The sequence below is a fragment of the Gavialis gangeticus genome, unplaced genomic scaffold, assembly GCF_001723915.1.
Source record: "Gavialis gangeticus isolate Ggan-Ray unplaced genomic scaffold, GavGan_comp1, whole genome shotgun sequence".
In the NCBI taxonomy this organism is placed as follows: domain Eukaryota; kingdom Metazoa; phylum Chordata; order Crocodylia; family Gavialidae; genus Gavialis; species Gavialis gangeticus.
Genome location: NW_017729009.1, coordinates 15,644,573 through 15,661,641, shown reverse-complemented (window position 1 = coordinate 15,661,641; position 17,069 = coordinate 15,644,573). Strand labels below are relative to the sequence as shown.

Here is a 17,069-nt window from a genome sequence, read left to right as displayed (position 1 = left end):
CAGCCTATAGGAGTTTTGCAGTTGCTTTCAATGAAGCTGGGAATGAGGGCAGGTTTGTTACAGATGGGCAGGCCAGGCCAGAAAGGCAACCAGGATCTCTTGGCTTCTAAGCCCATAAACATCTTCCTGCGCTGTGTCTTCCTGTCCTGCAACCTGTGCTCGGAGCCAAAGCTCCAGAGAGTGTGTGTCACGGGGACGCTTCTCACCACCGAGCCGTTTTTCTCACCCCACGTGACATCCCTGTGACTCGACAGCACCCTTGGCTCTTGTTTAATTTTTTAGCCACTTATCCTTTAAAAAAAAAATCTCATTTTATCTTTTAAATGAATAATTGTGTGTTTGCAAGCTAATCGATGCATCATTTCCTCTAAGACAAAGCAGGATCCATTTCATAAGTCAGAAATATAAATGTGGCAGCAGTTTCATTCTATTATTATCTCAATTTCCTGCTGGGTTTTTTTCTTATTCTAGTCATTTAAATTCCTTTTCCCCTTCTCTTCCCCCAGCATCTCCCCTCTGTGCTTGCACACACACACATTTCCACTGTGATTCAGGCCAGTATAACTTATTACAGCTTCCCATACCTTGACTTCAGGTTCTCAAAATGATAAATAGAGAGTTTTTTCTTTGGTTCAGGTACATTGCTTTCAGTATTGCCCCTTATGCTGAACTGCAACTAAAAGATGCTCTGTAACCCTAACAACAGGTCCAGCTTGTCCTACCTACAACCATGCATAGGGCCTGGCAGGACAAACCAGACCATTTCCAAGATACCTATTGGTATCTTGGAAGTAGGTACAGGTACCTATTTCTAAGTGAAGTAAGACATGGTTAATATGCTAGTCCTGTACATTGACACTGAACTTCCTTTGTAAGTGTTGCAACTGTGTTGCTGGAGATTTTCATTTTTACATTGAACATATTGGAAATACAAGGTGAAATCCCAAATGTGAAATCAAATGGGACACGGTCAACTAGGAGAAGAGATTTCTCGGCTTCAGAGCAGATGCCCTGAAATAAATGGAAACAAATCACCCATGTTTCTTTTCATTGCTGCTACTGCTAGGAGTTCCTCTCAACAGCCTAGCACACTTCATGGGTGCAGGACACCTCCCTGGAGAAAGATCCCCACACATCAAGTAGCTCAGCATTCTGGTAGATCTCAGGGTTGTTTGAAAGGGGAAATGTAAAGTCATGTTATCGTTCACGTATCTTACCCCTGGTTTTACAGAGCAGCATCCTACAGCCATTTACCTGGAGTTCCACCCAGCTAAGTTTTCTCTACTCATTAAACTTTTGGCTATGAAGCTTTTCTAGGAATTAAATATTATTGCTTGGTGACACAATGGCCAGGTGTTGACCACTTGATGAGTCACGTGAGCCCTGTATAGTTCTTCTGAACATGTCGGGGTCAAGCAAATTTCACCAAATCTAGGGCAAGATTCCTAGTGGAGCACCTGTGCATCCAGGGTCAGTGGCTTCAGGACAGGTGGATATCCTCAGGGTTGGCCTGTCTGCGCATCCAGAGTCCACAGGCTCATGTACACACCACAATTTTTGCCCCTTAATGCACTGCAACTGCGTATTTGTTTGCACAGGCAGGATTTCCCGACACTTTTTAACAGTCTTCCTTGTGAATTAAACTAAAACTCTTTGGCTGTAATTTAGTTTGGCTCACTGGGAATTAAAGCGTTGTGTCCATGGATTCATTGCGTGCAAACACAAAAGCACTAAAAGATGTGTAATGAGCCTTTTTGTCCACCAAAGGCGCAGTGACATTTTTGTAGTTCACCCCTCTGAATTGCTTTCACTTTTTTTTTTCCTTGTGTGGTTTGCCGGCTCCCTGCTTCCACAGCTGCGTGGCAGGGCATGGGCATGGGCCTGGGCACGGGGTGGATGGGGGGGCCCTGGGCTGGGGGTGGGCAGTGCTGGACCGTCCCACACCCCTGCGGTGCTGGCCAGGGACCCATTTTAATTCGTTTGAAAACCTAGTGCATGTAAACACAGATGCAACGCTCCAAAATAAACAAGTTTAAATATTATAAACCTATTACATTTAATGAGGATTAAAACCTATGGTGTGTACAGGCACCCCATGGCTTTGGAGCACACCCACCAGGCAGGCTGCCCTGAAGCAGGGTATGCCAAACACTGGAGAGCAGGGGGAAAGGCAGGAGAAGGAGTGAAATCTTACCTGCTGCTGTTCTCCACAGACTGAAGGTGGCGGCTGCTGCTGCTGCTGCCATGGGCTATAGTAGTGGTGGCTCAGGCAGCAGCAGCAGCAGCAGCCTCACGGCTGGGCTCCTATAGCTGGGCAGGACAACACAGGGCTATACGTGACGTAGCAAAGATTCGCAAAGCCAGGAGGCTGAGTGGTGCCCTGCTCACCCTGCCCTAGTTATGATACTGCCTAACGTACGAACATTAATTAATAGGTCAGCATCTTCTAGTGATGTGCAGCTTTTGCAAGTGAATGTGTAACGAGGCACTAACGCCCTGTCTTTGCAACCACCAGGGCCTGAGAGCAGCTGATAACGACCCCACTGCCCCACCCTACGATTCTCTACTGGTCTTTGACTATGAGGGCAGTGGTTCTACCGCGGGCTCCGTCAGCTCCCTCAACTCCTCCAGTTCTGGTGATCAGGATTATGACTACCTTAACGACTGGGGGCCCAGGTTCAAGAAACTGGCAGACATGTACGGGGGAGGAGAGGAAGATTAAACTGACCTCATATTGTTGTTAAAAAAAAGAAGAAGAAAAAAAATTTTTAAAAAAGATGACGATGGTAAAAATAGAGACGACAAAGAAGCAAGAAGTGTACAGAAGTGGCAGCTTTTTTAATTAATATCCCCTGCTGACTGTATTATTTTTAGTGGTGATTTAGGAGGTTTCTTTTTTCTTTCTTTTTTTTTTTAATTTTTTGGGGTTTTTTTGACATTTTGCTGTCTAGCATGAACACTGGTCTCTGCTGCATTTTTTTTTGTTAAACGTCAGCTGGGATATCGCTCGTTTATCCGCTTTATGACTAAAGAGAGTGAAAGGCACTCTGTCTTAACTTGAATTTCTTAGAACAGAAGCACTGTTTTTAAAATATATATATATATATATTTGAAAGTGCCTTTTGGTACGTGTATCAGATTCCCTTCAATCTCAGGAGTGATCAGAACAAGCATACAAAAAAAGAAATGTTTCAACCATCTTGGGCAACACTCTCTATGACCCTAAGCCAGTTTTAGCTGGGAAGGAGTTAACAAAACAGAACTGTGGAGATTGTTTCTTTTTGGCCTTTTTTTTTTTTAAAGTGGGTGACTCATTTTGAGGGAGGGGGAAAACAAGAAGTTTTGAGTCAAAAATCTTAACAGCCATCTTTAAGCCTCAGCAGGTGGTGAATTAGTCATCATGTTGTATATAATTCAGTGTTATCAGATGCAAAATATTGACTGGGGTTCCTTCTGTAACCTGGTCACACTTGATGTAGCTGCATAGAACTATAGCATTGATAAGCCTTTGGTTATTGCAACAGAGATCTCAAACAGACCTTGCATAAACCCTACAGTTAATCGTGAAATGACCAAAGGCCCATTTGTTTGTTTTTTGCTCTTGGCGTGTTTTTGGCTCCCACACCTTATTGAGTAATGTAAATAATGGCTGGGTTACATGGTGCTGTCATGCATCCCGAATGGTGCTTGTTAGTATGAAGACCAATGCTGTTTTCTTAACTCAACGTAAGGACATAACATAACTCAGGGGTGGGCAAAATGTGGCCCGGGGGCCAGATGCAGCCCCAAAGGCCATTCTGTCTGGCTGGTGAGGCCCCTAAAAAATTTAGAAAATTAATATTTATCTGCTCCTGGCTGCCTATCCTGCGGCCCTCAATGGCTTGCCAAAACTCAGTAAGTGGCCCTCTGCCCAAAATAATTGCCCGCCCCTGGCATAACTGCTTACTTCAAGACTAGGGCAGTATTAATAACATGGACAGTTTTATTAGTACCTTTGCCATACGTTAGAATAAAGTTAGTCTAGTCCAGTACTAATGCCTTGCAGCATCAGTAGCCAAAGCTCAACAGCATCATGGAACCCACCAGACGTGTGTCCTTTATATTTGATGGATAGGCACTTCTGTCTATATTAAACATCTTTTGGAAAAGAAAAGTAAGAAGGGCCTAATAAGTATTTTGTGGTTACTATGCTTAAACAGCGCCAATAAAGTAAGAGGTTTTGCAGCATCCAGGCATAAGTCAACATCAGTATTATAAATGGTAGCATACTACCTAGTTTATATGTAGGGTCAATTTAACCAATAACGAATAGTTATTAGCATTTCTTTTAATTACATTTTTCCTTTATTGATTTGGACTAGTGGGTTTATGTCTAATGTTTGTAAAACGATTTAGACTGCATGGATGTGTAATATAAACCACATTTAATGGATTACGAGCCACTTAATTCATGTGCTATGAAATCTTGGATTACCTATGTTTTATATTCTGCAGACAATTTTGCAGTGGGTTCGCTAAAAAAAAAAATTGTAAAAGTGCTTAGATATATTTTCCTTTAAGTCCAAGAATGTGCACAACATCAGAAGGTGATTATCCGGGGGATAATCATGCTTTTTTGATATGTAGGTTGATTCTCAAGTTGAATGCTAAGAGTTAAAAAAGTGGGGGAGAGAGGACAGGGGAGAGAGTGTGAGCGAGCGCATGTGTGTGACAATGAATGGCCATTGCTCAAGAGGGAACTTGAGGCTGCAGGACCATGTCTATAGATTTTTAAAATGCTCCTAGTGCATTTTATATTTCACTGTATCATATTTTCTATAAAATGCAATTTGTGTAAATTAACGAGCATTTGAAATGTGTCTTGTATGAAATGGAATGTGGTAAAGTCTGCTTGAGGGGACTCAGTCTATATGTGTTATATTCTTAATTAATAAGTATGTGGGGGTTTTTTTCTTGGTCGGTTGGTTCGGTTGGTTGATCCTTTCGCTATTCAGGAAAAAACAAAACAAAACAAATGAAAATGTATATACACGTTACCTTGAGGAAAGGAATCAGTGATGGCTAAGACCTCAGGAAACAGTGATGGCAGCAGCAACACGTGGCTGCTGTTCAAAGGGTACTGGCTGTCAGCAGAAGCTCCATCCCGGATGAAATGCAGTGCATGACAAATTGCAGTATCTGATGCCTTTCAAAAATATTTACTCCAAAGTTGGGAACTCAACCTTCATCGTGTTGGCACTTGCACAGTATGAAAACCTTAGTTCACTTCCACTGCAGACCTCCCTCCACCCCAACACCCTAGTACAGCCTCCGACGCTTCACGTAGTCTGTGTCTGCTCTTGTACGTGGGGACGTAACTGCACCCATACAGCCGATCCTTTTTTGAATTGCAGTCTCCTTGTGCAGGTGGGTTGGGTCTGTGTGTAGCCTGTGTTCCTTATCTGTGTACTAGCCTGATCTTTTTCTTTCATTTCTGAAAAGCCTCAGGCTTAAATATATTATAAACAGGGTGATGCACCTCCATGGAAACTGCCCTCCACAACAAAAGTAGTCAATAATAAAAATGGACGTAGTGTTTCTCATTGCTTAGTACATGCCAGTGTTTTGTGTCCATTACTGTAGCCTCCTCGGCGTCACAGGAGGAAGAAACAAAACGGGAGAAAGGCGTTATCCAATGCAAGAGCCGCGAGATGCAAACGGTGCCTGGTCCTCTCTGTCTAGTGCATTTCTTTGCCTCTATGCAGATAACCAGGCCCTGGGAAGCTGTATTTGGATTAGGTGAATAGCCACGCAGAGGGTCTCTGCTTCTCAGTCATGCTAGGCAAACCAGTTGGCACCAGATGGTCAATGAGAGTTGTCCAAACATCGGCTCCAGGAAGTGCAGTGTTCATTGCCTTTCTGTGCCCTTAGCTGGGGCGATGGTTTTGCAAAATCAAACAGGACAGGTGAAAACGCCATGCCCTGATCACAACACAGAAACTATGAAACAAGAAGCTCTTCTAGAAAAATGCTGTACCAGTTCATTTGATGTCACCAGGGCTGGACGTACAGAAGAGATGAACAAAATGTTTTTTTCGTGGATGAAGAATGAGATGCGGCCAGGGTGAAGCTTGTCTCAATGTTTAGATTTCCAAGCCTGAGACTGGCAAAAACATGGCATTGATTTAAACTAAAATAAAGTGGCCTGTTTCTACTGCAGATTTTTCAGATGTTCTGCAGCAGCATTTGCAACCAAGAAAGCGCAGCCCTGTGGGCGTGCGTGAGCATTCAAGAAGGAAAGCAGCTAGGCTGCTATCTTCTGATCAAATTCAGCTCCCCCTTTCTCCTCCACACCCCCTGCACGCACACTCCATGCAGTCTCTGGGTCATGTGGGTAGAAACATGGATAGGATTTGGCACGCTGTTCAAGAGGAAGGAGAAGGTAAGCAAGCCGCGTTACTGGTGAAAATAAATTAGCTTGCTTGCAAATTTGTTCGCTTCTATGAATGCCACTTGTGCTTTGCAACCTAAAGGACATTGCTTTATTTTTAAGATGATGGTGTCCTTCTAAAGCAGTGGTTCCCAACCTTTTTTTGCCATGACCCGCTGCCGGGAGCAGAGCGCGGTGGTGGCGATGGCAGCTCGGGGGCAAGGTCGAAGGAGCTGCTGGCACGCGGTGTGGCTCGTCTTTTGTGTGCGGCACCACCGGCATTGCGCCCGGGACCCTCGTTTGGGTCACGACCCGAGGTTGGGAACTGCTGTTCTAAAGAAGTGTTGGCTTCAAACCCTCAATAAAGATAGTTAAGGAAGGGACTGGGGGGAGGGGGGGGTCATTTGTTTGATTTGGGGTCTTAGGGGTTTGGGGGGGGGCTGGCAGTAGTAGACACATAACGAGCTCACTGGTAAAAGAAGTGGAGTGCAGGCATGAGATCTTCCACTTCCCATGGGAAGACGACTGGAAGTGCGCTGGCTTTAGGAAGAATGGGATTACCCTTCCCTGTACCATTGTGCCGTACTTCCCATTTCCCCATCTCTACCTATTACTATGTTAATCGACGCTACTGCGCCTCTCACCTTTACCTAGGGCCGGGAGATGGGGAGCTCTCTGACCAGTAAGGAGCAAGTTTGAATGTAGAGCTGAAGGCAGCCTCCCTTCTCTGAAAGACCAAGGCTGCAGGTAGGCTCTGAGAAAGGGATCATACACATCAGAGGTCATTCTGTCGGGACGGCCTTGAGGCCCGAACCCACCAGGCCAGGGACGTAGCATCGGGAAACAGGACAGATTTATTATGCAGCATGGAAAAGTGACACAGGCAACAAAACAACATACAACAAAGAGGAGCCCTCAGCAGAAGACTGTTAACAGTAAATGGGCAACACTGTGCTACTTGCTGTCCTTACGCCCTCCTCTCATAGGTCTGTTTCTTTCTTTTTTTTCTGGGTTTATTTTCTTTCTTTTTTTTTTTTTGGTCCAGGAGATCTGTTTTAGGGCTGCAAATGAAATCCCTGCTCATGCCAATGACCAGTACAGAGCCACCGCACCACTCAAATCCTCCTTACGTGGGATTTCGGTTGTGCTCGAACCTGACCTTTGCCCTAGGGGTTAGGTAAGAACGATGTGATCTGTGGGTCTTGCTCTAGCTGCTCGCACAGGGGTAAATGTCACCTGTTCAGGATTGCTGTGGTCCATGCAGGGCCTGTGTAACACAGGATACCAGGATTGGTCTCAAGAATATAACGAAGGTCACTTGCCCGGAAACGGTGGGAGCTTTCTTTGTAACGTCTTCTGGAACCGCTTCAGTGCAAATTTCAACATTGTGGGAGGAGGGTGGGAGCGCTGCCAAATGGTTAAGGCCTAGACAATGTATGTAGCTTTCTCCCAAAGTCATCTCCGTTTTACAGGGAGAACAAAGAGTTATCTCAAGTACACACAAAACCACCTAGAATTCCTCACCACAATGTGTACATAACGTAGTTACTGCTTGAAGCTACAAATCAAGTAAGGGGGGAGAGAAAAAAGCACCCACACATCTATATGTATAACTGGAGCGCTGTTTTATGATTATTATTATTATTATTATTATTTTGCATGTTTCCTTTTACAGTGGACAAACTGTGTAGCAGCCCGCATGACTGTGGTTGTTTTCAAGGAAGACTTCTGGTGTTCTGATGTGTTCACGCTGAAACGCAAAACCAACTGCGTCAGTTAAATTTAAAAAACGGGGAAAAACAAAAACAAAAAAACCCTTTTTTTGTAACCGTCAACAGCACAAATATTTTGTATTGTTGTTTGTACCATTTTTGTACCAAAAACAAAAGAGGGGAAAAAAAAAGGGGAAGAGAATAAATGTTTTCAATGTGTTTTTAGTGCCACCGCAATCTTGGTTCAAAACTGAGTAACAGCTTTGCTGATTTATTGTGTATCAAAGCTGAACTGGCGTATTGGCGCCTTGTTCCGGTGTAATAAATAAAGTCCCCCTTTTAAATGGTCTCCCTTGGTTGTTTTTTCCCCTTTACATGTACCCTGGTTCATTTGGTAACAAATGCAGAAGTTCCCGGAGTTCAAAGGTTCTTTGGAAGCAAGAAGATAAGTGCATGCAATCAATACCCTGACTGCGGGCATGTCTCCGAGTGCTTCGGCCGTGGCACTGAGCCAGTAGTCGAAGCGACGTCAACAATTTCTTGCAAAGTCCCTGTCAGGAATTTCCTCCTCGTTTTAGTGTTGGGCCTTTGCTGCCTCTTGAAGTGACCGGGTAAATTGGGCATGGTGTGTTGTAGTCCGGGCAGATTCTTGCTTGCTGTTCTAACAAGATGTCTCAGGCTGTAATCTTCAGTCCTGCCTGTGCACTGCCTGGGCTTCTCATTGAGCGTCTTTGCCAACTCAGGCGATGTTGCTTGCAGTGTCCACAAGTTCACACCAGACACAGATGAGCCTGGCAAAGTCGCTGTTTGGAGGTCCACAGTCCCTTTCAGTGTGTTTTGCTCAGCATCACAGTCGGTGCAGGATACTCCAAGGAGTATTAACTAACCGTAGCTGTATTCTGTGAGAGAACATGCCTCTAGCTATTCATGTTGTCTGGTGTGTTAGTGGCACGAAGAGGGCACTTGGGAGGGTTCATTCCCTGCTGAGTGACGGAAAAACTCTTGTAGTCACCGCCGCTAATTCATTAAGGCGTTCGGTGGGTATCCGTGCAATTGAAAAAGCTCTGGAGCAAGGTAACGTCCATCAGTGTAAGAAAAAGTTTAAATGGAAGGGGGTCCTGCAGAGGCCTCTGGGCTATGCCTGGGTGCCCACATGTCTCATCGCAGTGGTCTGGGCAGTGGGAAGCAAAGAAGGAATTGCAAGAGCTTTGATGAGCAGATTAAAAGACTTACCTGGTCGCTTTGGAGCTCCTGTTCGTACTTCCAGAGCCACCCCAGCTGTCGTATGTGTGTGTTGTATGGGCACAGGTTTGCTTCTGCTGAAGTTGCTGGGAATTTTGTCATTGGCAACAGATGCAGAACTACAGCTTTGGTTTAAAGCAACAGACACTGAATTGCAGTAGATAATGCAATGCTGCTTAGCAGGAGACTAAGGGAAACCTAGCTGATACATAGGTCTCAGACCCTCAGTGCAAAGCTAAATGTAAGGAGCATCCCCAAGCATTGAGTGACCCACGTGCTCTTAAAGGAATCATTCTGGAGAGCAGTCGAGCAGCGGGGTCTTTCAACCCCCCTCACCACAAATTCCTGATCCTTATAGTAACACACTTCCAATAAAGCTTTTTATGTACCATATGCTACCACCAGACAAATTAGTCCTTCAAGGCCTTTTATCCATCCCCATATTTCCCTTTATCTTAAACCCACCAGACATGGAGCAAGGTATTGGTGCGCTCTGCTGGGGTGAGTTTCACGCTACCGCGTCCAAGTGGTTAGGAAAAATGGATGAAAAACTTGAGTGTGACACAGGACGGAGGAGGGCAGGATCTGAAACGTGCAAAGCTCATCATTGCATCAAATGTGCAAAGCTCACCTCCCCCTCGTGCAAAGCAGAGGGGGAGGTGTCACAGTGATAACCATGCTAGAAAGCCATTAGATTGGCACAGAGATCAATAGCTAGTGCTTGTGAACAAAGGAATGTGACCCATATAGCCAGAGAGAGATCACAGTCACTGCCTGTTGCTGCTCTAACCTTGCAGCACCTGGTACCTCGCAATTTCATCAGGGCTAGGGACAGCAGTTATACATAAACTGGTTTAAGTGATCAGAAACTGGTTTAAACCTGTAACAGAACAGAAGTTCAGTGCACATAAACCAGTTTCAAAATGGCTGAAACTGGTTTAAGATAAACCTGGTTGAATGTAGTATTAGACTTAACTGATCTGGGTCAAACTGGTTTATGAAACCAGACCCCTTCCTGGTTCAAGTTAAATCAGAGTCCCCCAGCAGCCCAGCATGCTTTCCAGCCCTAGGCTGGGCTGTGCTGTCTGCTCCAGACAGCAGGGCTGGCCCTGCCCCCCAGTCCCTAGCTGAAGCAGTGAGGGCTGGCTGACAAAGGGGTGGGAGAAGGAGGGAGGCAAGCCCAGCCTATGGGGAAGGGGGGGACTGCCCCCCCCCCCAACAAACCCTGGCTGGAGTGCGGGTCCCCCCGCTTAAACTTATTGCAGGCTGCAACTGTGGACTACAAATCCCAGAGGCACCTGGAAACAGGAAGAGGAAGTGATGAGCAACCCTGCAGAGTCCTGCAATTGTAATTCTGGACTGCAAATCCCAGAGACCTGGGGGGCAGCAGGAAGAGGAAGTGAATGCACAGCCAGAGAGCTGTGCTTCAGCTCTCCTCAGCTTCTGGCCTGAGCCACTGCAGGCATGTGCGTGTTTCCTGAATCAAAGGTAAATGTCTGTTCACTTGTGTTTCAGTTTAATGTGTGCAGCTTAAACTAACCTCCAAAGACTGAATCAATTCACACTCGGGCTTTTTGGCTGTCTGTATGTAGCCCAGATGTTCAGCTTTCCCAGAAAATCCAGCCCAAAGTATAGGGCACCCTGAGGTAACAAATTCATTCACTACCTCCTGATAAGAGGTCCACAGCATACCAGGAGGGGGATTGCAGGACACACAGACACCTGCATGTTAGCTTTATTTCAGTTAGCTGGGCTACTGCTAGCAGCGAAGACACAGCGGCCTGGGTTTCAGCATTACTTGTCACCCATGCGAGTATGCAGGGCCCTAGGGAAATCTGATTACAATGGAGGTATAACCTGAGCCAACAAACCAGGTCCACCTTCCTTCCAGCCACCCTGCTGACTCTTCTCTGCACCAGCTTTTCCTCTTCTGCCCCAGCAGGGACAAAAACCTTGTGGTTAGTCAACGGTGGGAGCAGAGAGGGGATGCCGAACTAAAAGCGTGCATTTTGCTGCATGCTTGTCTTTTACCCTGTCTGGGTTGTTTTTGTCTTCTGTGGTGTTAAAAGTTGTCAGGGAGGAAGAAGGAAGGTGGAGGAGGGAAAAAAAACCTTCTTGCAACCTCAGGCAGTTGGTGCTTGCACAGCAATTAGTACTAGCCCGTAACAGTATGAACCTGCCCCCCTTTTTCTTCTTAACAGCAAGGTGGCTCCTGCCCATCTGAATGGCTAAACAGACATGACATAGCAGCCGCCCTCCTTCCCTTGCTCTCCGCCTTGATATTCCTCCTCCCCTCCGTACACGCTCTTAGTAAACAAGCCTGCCTGAAGATGCTGTGCCTCTCGCTGGACTTCTGACAGTAGCTGCTGCTCGGTGTCAGCAGAGCTGTCAGGTGGTAGGAAGCGCTCTTGAAAGCAGGCATCAAGCTGTGGACGGGGCCAGAGGAGGCATCAAAGTGAACAGTGGCCATGCTGCTTAATCAACTGCACGTTACAAAGTGCTGCTACGTCTACTCAGTGCCGAGGATCTCGGCAGCAGCCTTCCTCTTGATAGAAAGGGCCAGCCCGTGATGGCTTGTCTTCACTGAAGTGTTAGTACGCCAAAACCCTCGCCTGGAGCATGGTGGTACACGTAACGTAAGGTGGCTAGCCCACTGGCGATGTGGGCTCCAGGCAGGGTTGGTAGTGCACAACGCCTGTTAAACTACTTGCACTGTGCTGCTAACACGTGAGAACGTGACACAAGAAATCAGCTTCTGGGCCAGTTGGTCTGGACAGTGCAGGCAGATAGGCTTTTACAAGCTCTGTTTGTAAGAGCAGGCAGGTTTCTTGCCCTCGCTACATCTTCTAGAAGGCTGGTCCCAAACAAGACTGTTTTGATCTCTTCCCATAATTTCCAGCCTAAATGTATTTATGGCCAGCTTGGACTTAGGCTTGAGACAACAAGAACAAATAATGACCCCCCCAGTTGGAGAGGGCTTAAGTAATTAGCCCCTTGAAATGGCATGCTCCCTTCAGCTGTGCAGTGGTTTGTGCTGGAAGGGCGGTAGTCTTCGTGTGTCTGCCTTAAAGCCAAGCTCCCATTGTTTTCAGTGGGGGGTTATGAGCATGTTGAAGGCTGTGGCTGGGATTTTTCTCCAAGGTGAGGTGCCTGCTGCTCATTTAAAGTCACCAGGAATCGAAGCAGGGCATCTCCGTGATATTATTATTTAGGGCATGGATGTTAGGAACTTCTACCTGTTGAGGATCTGGATGGCAAACTCATTTTGACACCTTCACAACCCTCTGGCTTGCTTGTTTAGACATCATTTTGCCAACCCGGCATTTTTCTCCAGGGATTTTTTTTTTTTTTTTAATCATTCTTCCTATCCACTTTCCTGTTTCTAGTGGCCAGTTCCTAACTTCAGACATGGTACTGTAACTTCACTGCATGCAGTGTGATGCCTTGTGACGTATACAGCTCAGGCAGTGCTCTTGGACTCGGGCAGTACACATCCAGAGCCCAAGCTTTTGAGCATCTTGAACTGAAAAGAGACCAGCCAGTCAATAAGCCCACTGAAGGAACCAGCGAGGACTTTCGGGCTGTCCGATGACACCTGTATGCACATGTGTGCATCATGGCTTGAACTGATTCAAGTGTGTCTGCACGCGGCACCTAAACCAGCATATTGTGCACAAGTCACTCTTAAGTGCGCTACAAAGAGAGGCTTTAACAGAAAGCTTTCAGCTGCGCCTAGCTTTACCCAGGGAATGGAAGAGACAAGTTGCATGCAGCTCATTAGGGAGAGCAACAGCGTTACTCTTAATACCAATATAGATTGAAAGGAAATAAAGCCAAGCGAGGGCACTCAGAGGGGGATGGAATTTGCCAGCTTCTTTTACAGGCTTCCTTGCGCACTCCAGATTACAGCTGTGATGCCTCTGCCTTGATCATTATTTATTGCCTCCCCATCTCTTGAATGCAGTAGATCTTGCAGAGGGGGATAGAGTTAATGAGACATTAAAGATTTGTCTTTTGAACAAAAAGGGGGAGGGCTTGGGGGGGCTCCAGGGCACAGCATGCTAATAGGAACCAGCCTAAAGTTCACCAGTCTTTTTGGGATTCTGCAGCCTGTCATTTAGGGGATTAAACCATCCACTAAGTGGGCACGGCCCTTGACTGACCAGAAACACCCATGGCCCGGCGCACAGGGCTGCAAGGTTGCTTAGAAGTCTGCATTGTTTCACAGCAACAAATGCTTTCTCCTGATAGAGCTGTACTATTTTTCCCCCTCTCACTATGATTAATGTATAGCGTCTCAGTGCTCATCTCAGCTCCACAGCACAATCTATCTATCCTGCTTGTAGACTTTCTCCCCCGCCTTCTCCCCCAACTTCTTTTTAATGAGAAAATATTTTTATTTTTTGCTGGAACGCTTTCCCAGCCCCAGCAGCACGGCGGTGGCTGTGAGTAATGACAGCAAGCCACACGATGCTTCAGTCCACTGTCTGCCGTGCTCATCCTTCAAGGCGTTACACGCCGCCCCATGCTGGCCTACCTATGGAGGGAAGAGCTAGCCCACCACCGGCATGCCATGCCTTGGAGTTGCATTATTGAGAGAGCCTGCCTGCCATCCCCAGCTCATCCGAACGCCTCTTTTGGCTGAACGGACACTCACGGAAGTGCCGGTTATCCCTGCCGGCCCTCCAGACAGGTGGCTCAGCAGCCGATGGAAAGCAAACGGCGAGGAAGGGCCATCTGTAGTGAAGGACAAGGAATCAAAACGCTTTCACGTCTCAGCTGGGCCTGGGTGAATTGTGATCTGGTTGTGGAGCCCTTTGTGCAGGGCTGAGGGATGGAAACCATTTAACCGCCGCCACCCCTTAAGCTCTCCACTGCTCAGTGCAGGTTTTTAAAGAAGCTTTTGCAGTGGGAACGGTGCTGCTTTTGCCAGGTTTGCCCTGCTCGGCCATTTGGGGACTGCGAGCAGCTGGCACCACGCTCAGCCCACCCTGGCGAGTATCAGCGGTGCGGGAGGAGGAATGCCAGGAGCTGACATCTTTCATTCTCCTCTTCAGCGTGGAAAGGTGGTTTTAACCCAGCCTAACCTGGACGACCCCAGCGCTGACGGCTTTTGAAATGCATGCCGTCTTTGGTGAGCGCTGTTCAGCCGCAGAGTTGGACGGGGAGCTTTGCTTCAGCTAGCGCTGCGATGCCAAGATAATTAGCAGCCCATTCATTTGGTAAAGGCGCTTTGCCGCATGAAATTAAGAAGAGGGGACAAAAAAAAAGGCGTGTGCGCCTTCCCATTTAATTGAGGATGAAAGCAGCATGGCCAGCCTTCATTGGCTCTTTATTCAGGCAGCTCTCATATGCCACCGCCATTCATGGTAGGTATACTTCACCCTGGATCTTTAGCACTGGTTGCACGACAGTGGTATTTATACTGGGCTCCTTCTGGGGGACCTGATTCCCATTGCTTTTATTATGCGGCATAGCTGCCGGAAAAAAAGCTCTGGGTCTCTCGCAGGTTCATGCCCTCCTGCAGCCCAGCTCCACCAGAAGACATAAGCCACCACTGGCTCCAGGTTAACATCCCACCCCCAACGTGAGGCTTTGCCTTCCTTGCCTCCGTAGCCACGTGATGTCCGGGGCTGCCCGTGGTGCTAACAGCAATCCCTACACCGGCTCGTATCGACGTCTCATTCATTCCCTGGACGGCACACACAGAAAGCCGGACGCCTGGGTTTGGCTGCACCTTTCTCAGCACAAGATGTAGGGGAGGCAAAAGTTCCCCCTCCCCTGAGCCCAAGGCATCTAAGCAGCCTCCTGTCCCTGTCAGCCAGGAAAAGCAACCTCCCCCTGGTCCTGAACCATGGAGGGCAGGAGGCAGAGATCAAGGTTTACTCTTTTGGGAAGAAGGGGGCAGGAGGATACCTCCTTCATCACGGGACTAAGCCCTTACTGCCATTAAGGCAGTGCTGCATCACCTTTGTGTCGCTGCTGGTCTGTTCAGCCAGCCGTCTGGCCTGGGGTAGCAGCTGAGCACTTCAGGCTTGTATTAGAGTATGTTTTAGCCTCTCAAGACTAGGCAGGGGTATGCTATTGCCCCTACTCCCGAGATGGTAGCAATGGCCTGGAATGACTAATGCTCGGCTCCTCAACCGCAGCAAGGAACGGATTTCTACGGGAGTCGGGGCCTAAAGATCTGGGAACCTGGACCTAAATGACATACCTAAGGTCACACAGGACATCAGTGGTAGAGCCAGAAGTGCAACATCTCCAAAGCCCCTGGTTGCCTGACAATTCCCCATCCTTAAAGAAACTCTAAAAGGAGCCCAAGCAAAACGTTAGATACTGGTCCTACACCCAAATGGTGCCAACTGTGTTCTTGTGCTAGTGCAAGCAGCAAAGAGCGCACCCGTCGACTGTCCCGAGCCCTGGGTGGGCTTGCAGGACAGCCATGAGAGAGCACATCGCCTCTGACTTGTCAATTGAGCCGGTTGGATCGGTGCGTGTGGCACCAAGAGAAGAGCCGTGGGAGCCTGCAGTGGCATCCAGGGAGTCGCTTGCACAGTCAGTGCTTGCCTTCCAAGAAAAAATGTGATGGAGGACATTGAAACCACTTTGAATGTCAGGGACATGAAGGCAAAAAAAAAAAAAAGAGGTCAGTCAGAAATTAAAGGCAATTTTCACATGATATTGGCAAGCGCTTTTGATAGCTGCTCTGTGAAACATGGCAGTCTCCTTGGGGTAGAGGCTGCTCTGCTTCACAAACATGGCACCGGCGTGATTGATGCGGTGCTATTCAGCCTGACGTGCTGGGAACTTGGTGTCAGATCCCAGACCAGTGAGTTATTTTTCTCTGAAGGCGATAAGTCAAATAACTTCACGAAGTGTCAGTCTGCGAAAGGTTAGGAAACTGTCTGTCTTTGAAGGAATGGATGGGGGCTGCCAACTTTGTTCATCACACTGCCCAACTTCCAAGGAAACACATTTCTGTCAAGTGAGACCTGGTCCCAAGACACCAGGTAAGTTGGTAGCTGCACTTCAATCAGGGACTGCTCTTCACCTGCTTGCGAGCCCAGCATATCTGCTTACATTTACACATTAAACCTTTTGCTGGTGTTCTGGTATTTGGGCCTAACGCAAGCATTTAATTTAAATTGACATCAGTTCAAACTTTTTATTCTCTGTAGCATTCTCCTGTGTATACTAGTTCGTAGGCAGGCATCAATGCCATTGACTTCCAAAGGGATGCGGGGCTCTAATTGTCCTTTGCGCCATTGAAAAAAAAAATTTCTCAGAGCCTTCTAAGTGCCATTAAAACTCATAACCTGCCACTCGAAGAATACTCACTTAGATACGTCCATCATAGTTGCAATACCTGTTCTGTCTACAAAGCAAAACTGCTGTATGTGAAATCAGTTGCCGATTGATTAGCTATGCCCAAAGGATCCCAGGATGCGGATCATTGAAAACATGGGTTTTTGGGCTGGAAATCAGTGGGTATTCAGCATGCTGTGACCAGGGATGAAAGGAGACCTGCTGGTCAAGGATGCTATGGGGAAACCCCTACTCTTTCAAGAGCATCTTGGTATTTTGCCTGTCTGTGAAGGTAGTACTGGACCTCCAGTTGTGATTTTTTTTTTTTTTTTTTTTTTTCTGAGACAAATGTGCCGCCTCTTTTGTACCCCTTCGAAGGGACACGCATGGCGGCCATTGCC

At 47.1% G+C, this 17,069-nt stretch overlaps 1 protein-coding gene and 1 long non-coding RNA gene across 2 annotated transcripts in view; one reads left to right on the top strand and one right to left on the bottom strand.

The window, feature by feature from the left end:
• The window catches only part of CDH4 (cadherin 4), an 806,448-nt gene extending 802,644 nt beyond the window's left edge, over window positions 1-3,804 (top strand). Inside the window, exon 16 of the mRNA XM_019509758.1 lies at window positions 2,516-3,804. Within this exon, the coding sequence (XP_019365303.1) occupies window positions 2,516-2,722 (207 nt within the window). The 3' untranslated portion in view covers window positions 2,723-3,804. The remainder of the gene's footprint in view (window positions 1-2,515) is intronic.
• Window positions 3,805-6,679: 2,875 nt separating this feature from the next.
• The window catches only part of LOC109292623, a 12,951-nt gene continuing 2,561 nt past the window's right edge, over window positions 6,680-17,069 (bottom strand). Inside the window, exons 2-3 of the long non-coding RNA XR_002096153.1 lie at window positions 16,338-16,341; window positions 6,680-6,766 (exon numbers count right to left, since the gene is read on the bottom strand). This is a non-coding gene — a long non-coding RNA (uncharacterized LOC109292623). The remainder of the gene's footprint in view (window positions 6,767-16,337; window positions 16,342-17,069) is intronic.